General features: G+C 47.4%; 1 protein-coding gene across 1 annotated transcript in view; it reads left to right on the forward strand.

Moving 5' to 3' along the window:
• LOC123763235 (collagen alpha-1(IX) chain) overlaps positions 1 to 16275 on the forward strand; it is a 155766-nt gene that overhangs the window by 66505 nt on the left and 72986 nt on the right. Inside the window, 5 exon segments of the mRNA XM_069302992.1 lie at positions 420 to 496; positions 2847 to 2941; positions 2943 to 3052; positions 4314 to 4530; positions 11206 to 11379. Of these exon segments, the coding sequence (XP_069159093.1) occupies positions 420 to 496; positions 2847 to 2941; positions 2943 to 3052; positions 4314 to 4530; positions 11206 to 11379 (673 nt within the window).

Below are 16275 nucleotides of genomic sequence, written 5' to 3' on the forward strand. Positions count from 1 at the left end.
CTGTCTGGGGTGTGGGGGGGCCGCTACTGTCTGGGGTGTGAGGGGGGGGGCGCTACTGTCTGGGGTGTGAGGGGGGGCGCTACTGTCTGGGGTGTGAGGGGGGAGGGCGCTACTGTCTGGGGTGTGAGGGGGGGGGGCGCTACTGTCTGGGGTGTGAGGGGGCGGCGCTACTGTCTGGGGTGTGAGGGGGGGCGCTACTGTCTGGGGTGTGAGGGGGGGGCGCTACTGTCTGGGGTGTGAGGGGGCGCTACTGTCTGGGGTGTGAGGCGGGAGGGCGCTACTGTCTGGGGTGTGAGGGGGGGGGCCGGCTACTGTCTGGGGTGTGGGGGCAGGTTGCACTTCACGGACCTTGAACATAATATTCGTGTCAATATACGTGTTATACTTCGTATATAAAGTAGTGTTTTCTTGTGTTTCAGAGGCGGCGGGAGTGTTGTGGGCGAGGCTGTGGCGGTGTTGCTCCAGCTGCTGCTCTTCTCTCACCTCACTCATGCACGTAAGTTCTCTCACCTCACTCATGCACGTAAGTTCTCTCACCTCACTCATGCACGTAAGTTCTCTCACCTCACTCATGCACGTAAGTTCTCTCACCTCACTCATGCACGTAAGTTCTCTCACCTCACTCATGCACGTAAGTTCTCTCACCTCACTCATGCACGTAAGTTCTCTCACCTCACGCATGCACGTAAGTTCTCTCACCTCACTCATGCACGTAAGTTCTCTCACCTCACTCATGCACGTAAGTTCTCTCACCTCACTCATGCACGTAAGTTCTCTCACCTCACTCATGCACGTAAGTTCTCTCACCTCACGCATGCACGTAAGTTCTCTCACCTCACTCATGCACGTAAGTTCTCTCACCTCACTCATGCACGTAAGTTCTCTCACCTCACTCATGCACGTAAGTTCTCTCACCTCACTCATGCACGTAAGTTCTCTCACCTCACTCATGCACGTAAGTTCTCTCACCTCACTCATGCACGTAAGTTCTCTCACCTCACGCATGCACGTAAGTTCTCTCACCTCACTCATGCACGTAAGTTCTCTCACCTCACTCATGCACGTAAGTTCTCTCACCTCACTCATGCACGTAAGTTCTCTCACCTCACTCATGCACGTAAGTTCTCTCACCTCACTCATGCACGTAAGTTCTCTCACCTCACTCATGCACGTAAGTTCTCTCACCTCACTCATGCACGTAAGTTCTCTCACCTCACTCATGCACGTAAGTTCTCTCACCTCACTCATGCACGTAAGTTCTCTCACCTCACTCATGCACGTAAGTTCTCTCACCTCACTCATGCACGTAAGTTCTCTCACCTCACTCATGCACGTAAGTTCTCTCACCTCACTCATGCACGTAAGTTCTCTCACCTCACTCATGCACGTAAGTTCTCTCACCTCACGCATGCACGTAAGTTCTCTCACCTCACTCATGCACGTAAGTTCTCTCACCTCACTCATGCACGTAAGTTCTCTCACCTCACTCATGCACGTAAGTTCTCTCACCTCACTCATGCACGTAAGTTCTCTCACCTCACTCATGCACGTAAGTTCTCTCACCTCACTCATGCACGTAAGTTCTCTCACGTTACTCATACACGTAAGTTCTCTCACTTTACTCATGCACGTAAGTTCTCTCACTTTACTCATGCACGTAAGTTCTCTCACCTCACGCATGCACGTAAGTTCTCTCACCTCACTCATGCACGTAAGTTCTCTCACTTTACTCATACACGTAAGTTCTCTCACTTTACTCATGCACGTAAGTTCTCTCACTTTACTCATGCACGTAAGTTCTCTCACCTCACGCATGCACGTAAGTTCTCTCACCTCACTCATGCACGTAAGTTCTCTCACCTCACTCATGCACGTAAGTTCTCTCACCTCACTCATGCCCGTAAGTTCTCTCACTTTACTCATACACGTAAGTTCTCTCACTTTACTCATACACGTAAGTTCTCTCACTTTACTCATACACGTAAGTTCTCTCACCTCACTTATGCACGTAAGTTCTCTCAACTTACTCATACACGTAAGTCTCTCTCATCTCACTCGTGCACGTAAGTTCTCTCACTTTACTCCTGCACGTAAGTTCTCTCAACTTACTCATGCCCGTAAGTTCTCTCACCTCACTCATGCACGTAAGTTCTCTCACCTCACTCGTGCACGTAAGTCTCTCTTACCTCGCTCGTGCACGTAAGTATCTCTCACCTCACTCATGCACGTAAGTTCTCTCACTTTACTCATACACGTAAGACTCTCACCTCACTCATGTACGTAATTCCCTCCCAACACCCGTGCACATAGGTCTCTCCCACCGCCCGTGCACGTAAATAACTCATCCCAGGACATAACTCTCAATAACTACAACAATTTCAATATAATATCCTAGTATCACTTGATGTCAATGTTGTCACTCTGTGAAGTCATAACCTGTCTCTATATCCGTGTCACAATATCAAGTTTTTAAGACTGACTATCGGCTTGATGTGTATAATTCTTCATAAAGTCTGTGATAGCTTTAAGACTTGACCCAAACACCTTCAAATTAAATAAAATTAAACAAAAAAATATTAACAAGTTATGGTACATTTATAGTTGAAAATGTTTCATCAAAATTGCAGTTTATTAATTACAGTGTTATGTCACAATAACAACATAGGAATATAGATGTTGTAATTATGAGGGTGAGAAAGTTTGTTCGTAACAAGTTATAGAGATTATTGTAGTGGTGGCAGGTGTACACAGGTGTGTAGCAGTCTTAATCACTCTTACAACCATGTGAGTGCTTGATTCACTCACTTTCCTTACATCACCTGAGTTCCATTACCTCTCTGGTGCAGAGTACGACACCTACGACGAGCTGAACGGGCCGTGTGCTGACTACCAGCCCGGGGAGGACGACCTACAAGCCTTTGACTTCATCCGCAAGTTCCGTCCTGGATGTCTTGGAGCAGAGTTACCCCGGCGTGAGGCGTGTCCGGGGTTCGAACCGCATGCAGACGGCCTACCGGCTCAAGGGAGACGCCGACCTCCAGATTGCCACCAGGTTACCAAACCGCACAATATTATAAACCTTTAAACTGTTCAAAGTGATATATTGCCAATACTAAAATGGTCTCTGATGATACTTTCATTGTCTTGGTGTGTATTATCTGCCAAAACATTGTTGAGTTTATAAATCCTGCTGGTGGGGAGACCTTTGACAAGCTGCCGGCTTCCTGCCCTCGTTCAGGATCCCTAGACATATCGCGGCCTTCAGGTAAATTCTGGTAAATATGATGATGAGCCACGAGCATACAGGATTCTTTTAATTTAATGTCTAACTTTAAAATTATAGCTATATTTAAATTAAATCGCAGGTTGTTCTTTAACGTTCCGGGTCAAGTTCGGGTCACATTCAATCATTTGGAAAAGCTGTTGAAATTGTAACCTGTGTTATGATGAGTCATAACTGAGAATATTGAAGGAAATGATGAACAGTGTGACAGTTCAATGTTCAGTCCGTACTGCTTCATTGTGACACTCATGACATCACAGACTGCATCAGTGTTTGTCAACAAACCATTGTGATTTATTTCTATTAATAGTAAACAAGCGAACTTATTACAAATTTAGCTGTTAACAGGCTCCTGAGCTATAGGCCGTTTGTTTAACAGACTTCAGTAATTAATGAACATTAATTTAGTAATGGTTGAGAGAGGCAGTTAAAGGCCAGATATACCGTCCTATCTCACCTGGTCTTCAGTTGAGACACACCATGAATGTACCTCTTAATCCTCTCAATATGTAATATAAACAACCCATTGTACTTTCCTTTTTATAAATAAATATAACCAAATCAAACAGTAACATGGGACGCCTCCCTGCACTATGACAGCTGTTTAATCAGTCACAACTGTACCCAGCACAGCACAGCACAGCACAGCACTACGCTGCTGCTGCATTGTGCTGTGTGGTGGAGTGCGCAAGGCAAATCAAAGGTTAGCTATGAGTTCTTCTAATATTAGCAAACTGAGTTTAAAACACAAGAATATCTTCCATTATTCGTGAGTGTATGAAGTATACACTCACGAATAATGATGACTTACGAATAATATACAGCATGAGGAGTGTATACAGAGCTCAGAATATCTCAAACCATTGGTCTCAACTCACTGAAAACAGACGGCCAGAAAATACGATTTTCTACCATACGTCAAAATTTTAAGAAAATGTATTTTTTGTATTAACTATGACCATTTGAGGTAATATGCATACAATAAAGTGTGTTGAACTATGTTGTGTTGATGAGTTGCATGGTGTTGCAGGGACATCTTCCCGCTGGGGCTGCCGCAGGAGTTCTCTCTCATCTGCACGTACAAGGCCCGGGGCAGCCCTCAGGTGCCCTGGGACCTGATCCGCATCAACGACCTGAGGGACGAGACGCAGTTCGCCATCACCCTCAACCCCAGGACCAGGAATGTGGAGTTCTCCATCATCTCCTTCGACGGAACACTCCAGACGCTCGAGTTCAAGCAGGCTCAGGTTTGTACACCTGCATCCTACACACCTGTACATCATCACACACCTGTACGTCAAGACACACCTGTACGTCATCACACACCTGTACATCATTACACATCTGTACATCAAGACACACCTATAACCCACACATTTTTGCCTGACAACATTACACAAAAATAATTGTTTTATTTTTCTTTAAGGTTATTTAATATAGTCTTGGTTACAGAAGTTGGTTATTAGTGACGACGTGACGTGAAAGCTTGTGACGTGGTGCTGGTGGAGTCTGGTGTGACGTGGTGCTGATGGAGTCTGGTGTGACGTGGTGCTGATGGAGTCTGGTGTGACGTGGTGCTGGTGGAGTCTGGTGTGACGTGGTGCTGGTGGAGTCTGGTGTGACGTGGTGCTGATGGAGTCTGGTGTGACGTGGTGCTGGTGGAGTCTGGTGTGACGTGGTGCTGATGGAGTCTGGTGTGACGTGGTGCTGATGGAGTCTGGTGTGACGTGGTGCTGATGGAGTCTGGTGTGACGTGGTGCTGATGGAGTCTGGTGTGACGTGGTGCTGATGGAGTCTGGTGTGACGTGGTGCTGGATGGAGTCTGGTGTGACGTGGTGCTGATGGAGTCTGGTGTGACGTGGTGCTGGTGGAGTCTGGTGTGACGTGGTGCTGATGGAGTCTGGTGTGACGTGGTGCTGATGGAGTCTGGTGTGACGTGGTGCTGGTGGAGTCTGGTGTGACGTGGTGCTGATGGAGTCTGGTGTGACGTGGTGCTGATGGAGTCTGGTGTGACGTGGTGCTGATGGAGTCTGGTGTGACGTGGTGCTGGTGGAGTCTGGTGTGACGTGGTGCTGGTGGAGTCTGGTGTGACGTGGTGCTGGTGGAAGTCTGGTGTGACGTGGTGCTGATGGAGTCTGGTGTGACGTGGTGCTGATGGAGTCTGGTGTGACGTGGTGCTGGTGGAGTCTGGTGTGACGTGGTGCTGGTGGAGTCTGGTGTGACGTGGTGCTGATGGAGTCTGGTGTGACGTGGTGCTGATGGAGTCTGGTGTGACGTGGTGCTGGTGGAGTCTGGTGTGACGTGGTGCTGATGGAGTCTGGTGTGACGTGGTGCTGATGGAGTCTGGTGTGACGTGGTGCTGATGGAGTCTGGTGTGACGTGGTGCTGGTGGAGTCTGGTGTGACGTGGTGCTGGTGGAGTCTGGTGTGACGTGGTGCTGGTGGAGTCTGGTGTGACGTGGTGCTGGTGGAGTCTGGTGTGACGTGGTGCTGATGGAGTCTGGTGTGACGTGGTGCTGATGGAGTCTGGTGTGACGTGGTGCTGATGGAGTCTGGTGTGACGTGGTGCTGGTGGAGTCTGGTGTGACGTGGTGCTGGTGGAGTCTGGTGTGACGTGGTGCTGATGGAGTCTGGTGTGACGTGGTGCTGGTGGAGTCTGGTGTGACGTGGTGCTGATGGAGTCTGGTGTGACGTGGTGCTGGTGGAGTCTGGTGTGACGTGGTGCTGATGGAGTCTGGTGTGACGTGGTGCTGGGTAGTGAGGCCTCAATGTCTGCTGGGTAGTGTGGCCTCCATGTCTGCTGGGTAGTGAGGCCTCCATGTCTGCTGGGTAGTGTGGCCTCCATGTCTGCTGGGTAGTGTGGCCTCCATGTCTGCTGGGTAGTGTGGCCTCCATGTCTGCTGGGTAGTGTGGCCTCCATGTCTGCTGAGTAGTGTGGCCTCCATGTCTGCTGGGTAGTGTGGCCTCCATGTCTGCTGGGTAGTGTGGCCTCCATGTCTGCTGGGTAGTGTGGCCTCAATGTCTACTGGGTAGTGTGGCCTCCATGTCTGCTGGGTAGTGTGGCCTCCATGTCTGCTGGGTAGTGTGGCCTCAATGTCTGCTGGGTAGTGAGGCCACAGTGTCTGCTGGGTAGTGAGGCCTCAATATCTGCTGGTTAGTGAGACCTCAATGTCTGCTAGGTAGTGTGGCCTCAATGTCTGCATGGTAGTGTGGCCTCCATGTCTGCTGGGTAGTGTGGCCCCAATGTCTGCTGGGTAGTGAGGCCACAGTGTCTGCTGGGTAGTGAGTTCGCAGTGTCTGCTTGGTTGTGAGGCCTCAATGTCTGCTGAGTTGTGAGGCCTCAATGTCTGCTGGGTAGTGAGGTCACAGTGTCTGCTGGGTAGTGAGGCCTCAATGTCTGCTGGGTAGTGAGGCCTCAATGTCTGCTGGGTTGTGAGGCCTCAATGTCTGCTCGGTAGTGAGGCCACAATGTCTGCTGGGTAGTGAGACCACAATGTCTGCTGGGTTATGAGGCCGGCTTGTCTGCTGGGTTGTGAGGTCACAATGTCTGCTGGGTAGTGAGGCCGCAGTGTCTGCTGGGTAGTGAGGCCTCAATGTCTGCTGGGTAGTGAGGCCACAGTGTCTGCTGGGTAGTGAGTTCGCAGTGTCTGCTTGGTTGTGAGGCCTCAATGTCTGCTGGGTTGTGAGGCCTCAATGTCTGCTGGGTAGTGAGGTCACAGTGTCTGCTGGGTAGTGAGGCCTCAATGTCTGCTGGGTAGTGAGGCCTCAATGTCTGCTGGGTTGTGAGGCCTCAATGTCTGCTCGGTAGTGAGGCCACAATGTCTGCTGGGTAGTGAGACCACAATGTCTGCTGGGTTATGAGGCCGGCTTGTCTGCTGGGTTGTGAGGTCACAATGTCTGCTGGGTAGTGAGGCCGCAGTGTCTGCTGGGTAGTGAGGCCGCAGTGTCTGCTGGGTAGTGAGGCAGCAGTGTCTGCTGGGTAGTGAGGCCTCAATGTCTGCTGGGTAGTGAGGCCACAGTGTCTGCTGGGTTGTGAGGCCACAGTGTCTGCTGGGTAGTGAGGCCACAGTGTCTGCTGGGTAGTGAGGCTTCAATGTCTGCTGGGTAGTGAGGCCACAGTGTCTGCTGGGTTGTGAGGCCACAGTGTCTGCTGGGTAGTGAGGCCACAGTGTCTGCTGGGTAGTGAGGCCTCAATGTCTGCTGGGTAGTGAGGCCACAGTGTCTGCTGGCTTGTGAGGCCACAATGTCTGCTGGGTAGTGAGGCCGCAGTGTCTGCTGGGTTGTGAGGCCACAATGTCTGCTGGGTAGTGAGGCCACAATGTCTGCTGGGTTGTGAGGCCACAATGTCTGCTGGGTAGTGAGGCCGCAGTGTCTGCTGGGTAGTGAGGCCACAATGTCTGCTGGGTTGTGAGGCCACAATGTCTGCTGGGTAGTGAGGCCGCAGTGTCTGCTGGGTAGTGAGGCCTCAATGTCTGCTGGGTAGTGAGGCCACAGTGTCTGCTGGCTTGTGAGGCCACAATGTCTGCTGGGTAGTGAGGCCACAATGTCTGCTGGGTAGTGAGGCCACAATGTCTGCTGGGTAGTGAGGCCACAATGTCTGCTGGGTTGTGAGGCCACAATGTCTGCTGGGTAGTGAGGCCGCAGTGTCTGCTGGGTTGTGAGGCCACAATGTCTGCTGGGTAGTGAGGCCACAATGTCTGCTGGGTAGTGAGGCCACAGTGTCTGCTGGGTTGTGAGGCCACAATGTCTGCTGGGTAGTGAGGCCACAATGTCTGCTGGGTTGTGAGGCCACAATGTCTGCTGGGTAGTGAGGCCGCAGTGTCTGCTGGGTAGTGAGGCCACAATGTCTGCTGGGTTGTGAGGCCACAATGTCTGCTGGGTAGTGAGGCCACAATGTCTGCTGGGTTGTGAGGCCACAATGTCTGCTGGGTAGTGAGGCCACAGTGTCTGCTGGGTTGTGAGGCCACAATGTCTGCTGGGTTGTGAGGCCACAATGTCTGCTGGGTAGTGAGGCCACAGTGTCTGCTGGGTTGTGAGGCCACAATGTCTGCTGGGTAGTGAGGCCACAATGTCTGCTGGGTTTTGAGGCCACAATGTCTGCTGGGTAGTGAGGCCACAATGTCTGCTGGGTTGTGAGGCCACAATGTCTGCTGGGTAGTGAGGCCACAGTGTCTGCTGGGTTGTGAGGCCACAATGTCTGCTGGGTAGTGAGGCCACAATGTCTGCTGGGTAGTGAGGCCGCAGTGTCTGCTGGGTAGTGAGGCCGCAGTGTCTGCTGGGTAGTGAGGCCGCATCATTGAATCGCCGGCGAAGTTAGAATTTACCTGACTTTACCTGCGGGCTGCTAACACACTAGTAGCATCGATGATGACAGGAAGCCGCTGGCTTGTCAAAGGTCTCCTCCCCCTTTGTCCTGATGGTTTTTCAAACTGGATTTTAAAGTTCAGCAAACTTTTGTCATTTACGGCTTTGGCGGGTAGGCGGTTCCACAGGTTTATAACCCGGTGAGTGAAAGTCTGTTCTCATTCCTATATTGTGTCTTGTTGAGCTTGAACCCGTTGTTTCTTGTTCGTATTACATCCTGACCTTTTGGAAAAGTTGTCCGGATTAACATCCTCCAAATTGTTCCGTATTTTGATCGTTTCGATGAGGTCAGCCCTACCATGTCTGGTTTGCAGTGTTGTTAGCCCGCTGGCCCTCAACTGTTTCTGGTATGAGAGTTGACTTAGCTCTGGAATTATTTTGTTGCCTGGTGTTGAACGTTCTCCAATAATGCTATGTCCTTTGTGAAGATGAGGTCTCCATGCCTGGATGCAACAGTCCTGGTGGGGGCGCAACAGAGACTTATACAACTGAATCACCACCTTCGTTTCTTTAAAGTCAAAGGTACTCTTGATTATTCCCAGGGTTTGGTTAGCTTTTTATACTGCTGCTCCTACTTGTTGTGCAGCTTTCTGTAAAGTGACGAAGATTAACTTCATGGTGTTGTTCTTCATCAATCTGCTACGAGTAATACTGTTAATTTGGTAGTCGTGGCGTGGGTTACTGTGTCTCACATGCATGGTCCTTGCATTTATCGATATTAGATAGCATTTACCAGTGTCCTGGCCGTTTGTGGAGTTAATGTAGATCTCCTTGTACTGCCTCAATATCATTTTCACTTAACACTTTATGGTGAATCTTAGTGTCATCTGCAAATTTGATGATGTGGATTGTAATATTCTCATCTATGTCACTGATGTATATGACTAAAAGGGCTGGCCGCAAAATGGACCTCTGTGGCACCCCACTTAACACATTTCCCCAGTCAGATTCCTTCCCATTTAAAAAACTTTAGCAAAGTTTGTGTAATCTACATCTACCGGAAGTCCATCGTCTGAATAGCCAGTTACCGCTTCCAGAAATGTGAGCAGATTAGTAAGGCAGGTTCTATGTTTAACAAGTACATGTTGCGTTGATTTTACAAGATTGTTGTCTGTGAGATGTTGAATGATTCCCTCCTTTAGGAATCTCTCCACGAGCTTGCAGATGTGTGATGCCAAGCTGATTGGACGGTAGTTTTCTGCCGAGCTCTTTCTGCCTTTTTGGAAAATAGGAGTAACATTTGCATATTTCCAATCTTCGGGGGACTATCCCTTGGTCCAGGGGTTTTCTGTAAAGGAGTTCCAGTGGTATGCATAGTGCATCTGCCAGTTCCTTTTCGACTTTGAATTGAATTCCATCCACACCAGGGGCTTTTGAGTCATTTAGTTTGTCAATGCTCTTCCTGATTGTGTCGCACGTAATGGGTATGTCCCTTAATTCGTTCTCTTCACCTCCTTCAAACATTTGTGTGAGTGATGCGTTGTTGTCTAATCTTTCTAGTGTGAACATTGATGTAAAGTATTCATTCAAAGTGTTAGGTGCCCTTTTATCATCCAATATAACTTGGTTAGTCTCATCCTTCAGGGGTCTTACAGAGTCCTTTATTTTGGTTTTACATCTAATATAGGCATAGAATGACTTTAGATCTTCTTTTATATTTTGGACAAGTTTTCTTTCGTAATTTACTTTGGCTTATCAGATTTCCTTGGTAGCTGAATTTAATGCCCTTTTATATATCTCATAATCCATAATGTTCATCTTGAATTTATTCCTTTTTTCTTGTTAACACATCTTTGAACGAGTTCAGTAATGACCTTTTATGATGAGCTTGAATGATGAGAATGTTGACACACCACCTGACCTGGTGTTGGACACTCCACCTGACCTGGTGTTGGACACTCCACCTGACCTGGTGTTGGACACTCCACCTGACCTGGTGTTGGACACTCCACCTGACCTGGTGTTGGACACTCCACCTGACCTGGTGTTGGACACTCCACCTGACCTGGTGTTGGACACTCCACCTGACCTGGTGTTGGACACTCCACCTGACCTGGTGTTGGACACTCCACCTGACCTGGTGTTGGACACTCCACCTGACCTGGTGTTGGACACTCCACCTGACCTGGTGTTGGACACTCCACCTGACCTGGTGTTGGACACTCCACCTGACCTGGTGTTGGACACTCCACCTGACCTGGTGTTGGACACACCACCTGACCTGGTGTTGGACACTCCACCTGACCTGGTGTTGGACACTCCACCTGACCTGGTGTTAGACACTCCACCTGACCTGGTGTTGGACACACCACCTGACCTGGTGTTGGACACTCCACCTGACCTGGTGTTGGACACTCCACCTGACCTGGTGTTGGACACTCCACCTGACCTGGTGTTGGACACTCCACCTGACCAGGTGTTGGACACACCACCTGACCTGGTGTTGGACACACCACCTGACCTGGTGTTGGACACACCACCTGACCTGGTGTTGGACACACCACCTGACCACCTTACATCTATCACAGGAAGTTTTACAGGTGTGTTCGTATCCCTCAGACCGCTGTGGACTCCACTTGGCACAAGCTGCACTTCGGGGTGTTCCGTGACCGAGTGATGCTCTACCTCGACTGTGAGAGGACCAGTGAAGAGCCCATCGACCCCTTCGGCCCTATTGACGTTAATGGTAATATCCAGATTGCCAAGCTGCAAGACTCGTCTCGAACCTTGCCAGTAAGTGCAGCCACCGTCCCACTTCCCACACCCCCAACAGGTATATATATATATATATATCTCACCTCTTGTCTATATATTGTATGGCTGAGGACGCTAAGTTACCGTGAGTATACACCAGTCACCCCTTCATGCATTTTCTTACCTCGTCACCAACTCTTATTAAAACAATAATTTAAATTGCATTTTATTAATGTTTGTTATTCAATTGTTTTTGTTCTTAAATTACTTTTTTATAATAATGTATTTGTTATTTTGGTGAATGCATTTGTAAGACTAGAAGATAACTGCATATGAAGCAACTGAACTCCTTTGACCTCAGCCTCATACCTCTACCCACTAGAGAACACGAACACCTACCTGCCTGTGATCCCACCCAAACATGTCCCATTGAAAGTGAACGACAGTCACACCTGACTGTGAGCACACACAAACACACACACACACACACACACACACACACACACACACACACACACACACACACACACACACACACACACACACACACACACACACACACACGATTTCTCCGACATAAGAGAAATCGGTTTTGAGGCGCCAGTATGAATGAGCGACCACGGTGTACTGGTGTTTGAGTACCTGATTGAAGAAGGGTTATTGAACTCGAGGAGGGATACCGAAAACAAAAGGTTAGCATACCGAAAGGGAAACTATGAGGAGATAATAAAATTCCTAACATATATAGCATGGGAAACAGAGCTTAGGGAAAAGACGGCCCAGAATATGATGGACTACATCACGCAGAAGTGCAAGGACGCAGCAAACAAGTTTGTCCAAGTCTAAAAATGAAAACAGTGTAATGAAGATGAGAAACCCATGGTTTAATCAGAGATATAGGCTAGCTAAGCAGCAAAGTAAAAGGGCATGGAGAAACTATAGGAATAACAGGACACTGGAGAGCAGAAGATAGCCACATCAGGAGAAAAACAACAATAAAGGAACAGGTTAGGAAATTAAGGATAGGGGAAGAAGGATTCACTACAAACGACAAGGAAGTGTGTGAGGAACTGAATAAGAAATTCCAGGAGGTCTTCACCTTAGAGCAAGGAGAAATTCCAGAGATAATAGAGGGAATAGTTAACCAGGAACCACTGGAAGAGTTTGAGATTACCAGAGGGGAAGTAACGAAGTGTTTACTAGAGTTGGATGTGACAAAGGCCAACTTTTGACCAACAAACTTTTGACCAACACAAGACAGAACACGGAACAATGGGTATTAATTGGATAAATGGGAGGGAAGAATGGAAGTAACTGCAAAGGGCCTATTGGCCCATACTTCCTCTTGGTGCTTCTATATTATCTATATATCAAGACTCCGTACCAATATAGAAGCATCAAGAGGAAGTATGGGCCAATAGGCCCTTTGCAGTTACTTCCATTCTTCCCTCTCATTTATCCAATTAATACCCATTGTTCCGTGTTCTGTCTTGTGTTGGTCAAAAGTTTGTTCACCTCATCCAAAACTATTGCAACATATCACCTCACCCAAATGCGAGTATATAAGACAAGCTGTTTAGCGTTAGAATAAGTAAAACTGTTTAGTGTTTTCAGGTTACAGTTGTGTGTGTGTAAACTAAAGTCTTTGAAAATGTAATAAGTTATTACGAAACGCGTTCAAGCATCGTGTCAGACTAGAAATAAAAATGAATTTTGGAAAATTGATTTTTCAATTACCATCGACAGTAAAAAGAAACATAAGAAATATTGAGAAATTTCGTGTTAGAATTATTAATCTTACTTTTTCAGTCATATTTAACAACAAATGAACATTTCTTAAATGGATAGTGGAGAGGATTAGAGAGGTACATAATGGGCTCAGGGACTGAACCTCACAATTCATTTAGCTAAGCAAGTTACAATCTTGATGAGCTAGTTACAAAATTTAATGTACATCGTCACATCACCAATGGGTTTGAGATTGACCACAACTACAGTTTCTAAATTAAGCAACTGACATATGTGGAGAGCTAGTGTCACAATTGATATGTTTGTCCTGCACACCGCCCCCCATCCAGTGGGCAGCGGTGGATAGGTTACAGTCAATTAGATACTACCTACAGTTAGCAAACTGGGGATATTTGGCTAAGATTTCTGGTAGCAGATCATTTTGAATTAAATATTTACACATCTCTGGAACATTTGTTATAGAATTGTATCTAAATTCAGAATACAGAATTATATGAGCATGTTTGTTGACCAGACCACACACTAGAAGGTGAAGGGACGACGACGTTTCGGTCCGTCCTGGACCATTCTCAAGTTGATTGTCGTCTACTTTAGCCACGTTATTGTGACTCATCGCCTGCACATGAACATGTCTGAGGATGATGCTAAGATACTGGGGAAGACAGGAGACGCAGACGATTGTAATGACCTTCAAACTTATCTAGATACAATAATTGCTTGGGTCGTTAAGCGGCAAATGGAATTCAATGTTAACAAATGCCATGTTTTGGATTGTTGATTCGGAGGAAACAGAAAACACACAACTTACAAATTATGTGGAATGGAATTACAGAACTCTAATAAAAAACGAGACCTGAGGGTGGTTTAGGATAGTAAGCTGTCGCCAGAGGAACACATAGAGAACATTGTGAGAGGAGCGTATGTGTCGCTTTTCGTCGCTTCAGGCTTACTTTTAATTATATTGATGGTGAAATACTAAAGAAACTGTTCATGACTTTTGTGAGACCAAAACTGTAATATGCAGCAGTTGCTTGGCGCCCAAATCTCAAGATGCACATAAAGAAACTGGAAAAGGAGCAAGGGCATGCTACAAAAGGGCTTCAGGTACTGGAAAACAAGAGTTACGAGGAGAAACTAGAGGCGTTAAACAGGCCAGAACTAAAACATAAAAGAAAAAGAGGTGATATGATCACCACTTACAAAATACTAACAGGATTCGACCAAATTGGCAAGGAGAAATTCCTGAAACCAGCAACTTCACGAACAAGAGGACACAAATTCAAGCTAAGGAAACAAAGGCAACGAAAAAAATTAGAACATTTTCTTTTGCAGAGTTGTAGGCGGCTAGAACAAGCTAAGTGAGAAGGTGGAGGCCAAAACCATCAGTAGTTTCAAAGCGTTACACGACAAAGAGTGCTGGGAAGACGGGACACCACGAGCGTAGCTCTCATCCTGTAACTACACTTAGGTAATTACACACACACACACACACACACACACACACACACACACACACACACACACACACACACACACACACACACACACACACACACACACACACACACATACACACACACACACACGTGACAACCTATGACAATGGGACAGGAGTCATTGCTGTAAACAACCGATGCTCGAAAGGCGGGATCCAAGAGTCAATGCTCGATTCTGCAGACACAACTAGGTGAGTACACACACACACACACACACACACACACACACACACACAGGGAAACTATGAGGAGATGAATAAATTCCTATGGGATATACATTGGGACACAGAACTCGGAACCAAGTCCGTACAAGACATGATGGACTATGTCACCCAAAAATGTCAGGAGGCTGTAAGCAGGTTTGTCCCAGCCCAACAGGAAAAAACAGAGAAGCAAAGGAAGAATCCGTGGTTTAATAGGGAATGTATGAAAACAAAGGAGCTGAACAAAAAGGCATGGAGGAACTTCCGTAATAACAGAACACCAGAAAGTAGAGAGAGATACCAGAGAACCAGGAACGAGTATGTTAATGTGAGAAAAACAGCTGAGAAAAGGTATGAAAATGATATAGTTAATAAAGCCAAGACCGAACCAAAGCTACTACACAGTCACATCAGGAGGAAGGCAACAGTGAAGGAACAGGTGATGAAACTTAGGGTGGGCGAGGACAGGCACACAGAATGACAAAGAGGTGTGTGAAGAACTCAACAAAAGGTTCCAGGAGGTCTTTACAATAGAACAGGGAGAAGTCACGGCGCTAGGAGAGGTGGCAGCAAACCAGGTGACCTTGGAAAGGTTCGAAATTACAAGAGATGAGGTCAAGAAGCACCTATTGGAGCTGGATGTGAGAAAAGCTGTTGGGCCGGATGGAATCTCACCATGGGTATTGAAAGAGTGTGCAGGAGCACTTTGCTTGCCACTCTCCATAGTGTATAGTAGGTCACTGGAAACGGGAGACCTACCAGAAATATGGAAGACTGCTAATGTAGTACCAATATTTAAAAAGGGTGACAGACAAAAGGCACTGAACTACAGGCCAGTGTCCTTAACTTGTATACCATGCTAGGTGATGGAGAAGATTGTGAGAAAAAAACCTAGTAACACATCTGGAGAGAAGAGACTTCGTGACAACCCATCAACATGGGTTCAGGGAGGGTAAATCTTGCCTTACAGGCTTAATAGAATTCTATGATCAGGTGACAAAGATTAAGCAAGAAAGAGAAGGATGGGCGGACTGCATTTTTTTGGACTGTCGGAAAGCCTTTGACACAGTACCCCATAAAAGGTTGATGCATAAGCTGGAGAAACAGGCAGGAGTAACTGGTAGGGCGCTCCAGTGGATAAGGGAGTACCTAAGCAATAGGAAGCAGAGAGTTATAGTGAGAGGTGAGACCTCAGAATGGCGTGAAGTCACCAGTGGAGTCCCACAGGGCTCTGTGCTTGGACCTATCCTGTTTCTGATATACGTAAATGATCTCCCAGAGGGTATAGACTCATTCCTCTCAATGTTTGCTGACGACGCCAAAATTATGAGAAGGATTAAGACAGAGGAGGACAGCTTGAGGCTTCAAGAAGACCTGGACAAGCTGCAGGAATGGTCGAACAAATGGATGTTAGAGTTTAACCCAAGCAAATGTAATGTAATGAAGATAGGGGTAGGAAGCAGGAGACCAGATACAAGGTATCCCTT

This window comes from Procambarus clarkii, chromosome 49 (assembly GCF_040958095.1).
Source record: "Procambarus clarkii isolate CNS0578487 chromosome 49, FALCON_Pclarkii_2.0, whole genome shotgun sequence".
Taxonomy (NCBI): domain Eukaryota; kingdom Metazoa; phylum Arthropoda; class Malacostraca; order Decapoda; family Cambaridae; genus Procambarus; species Procambarus clarkii.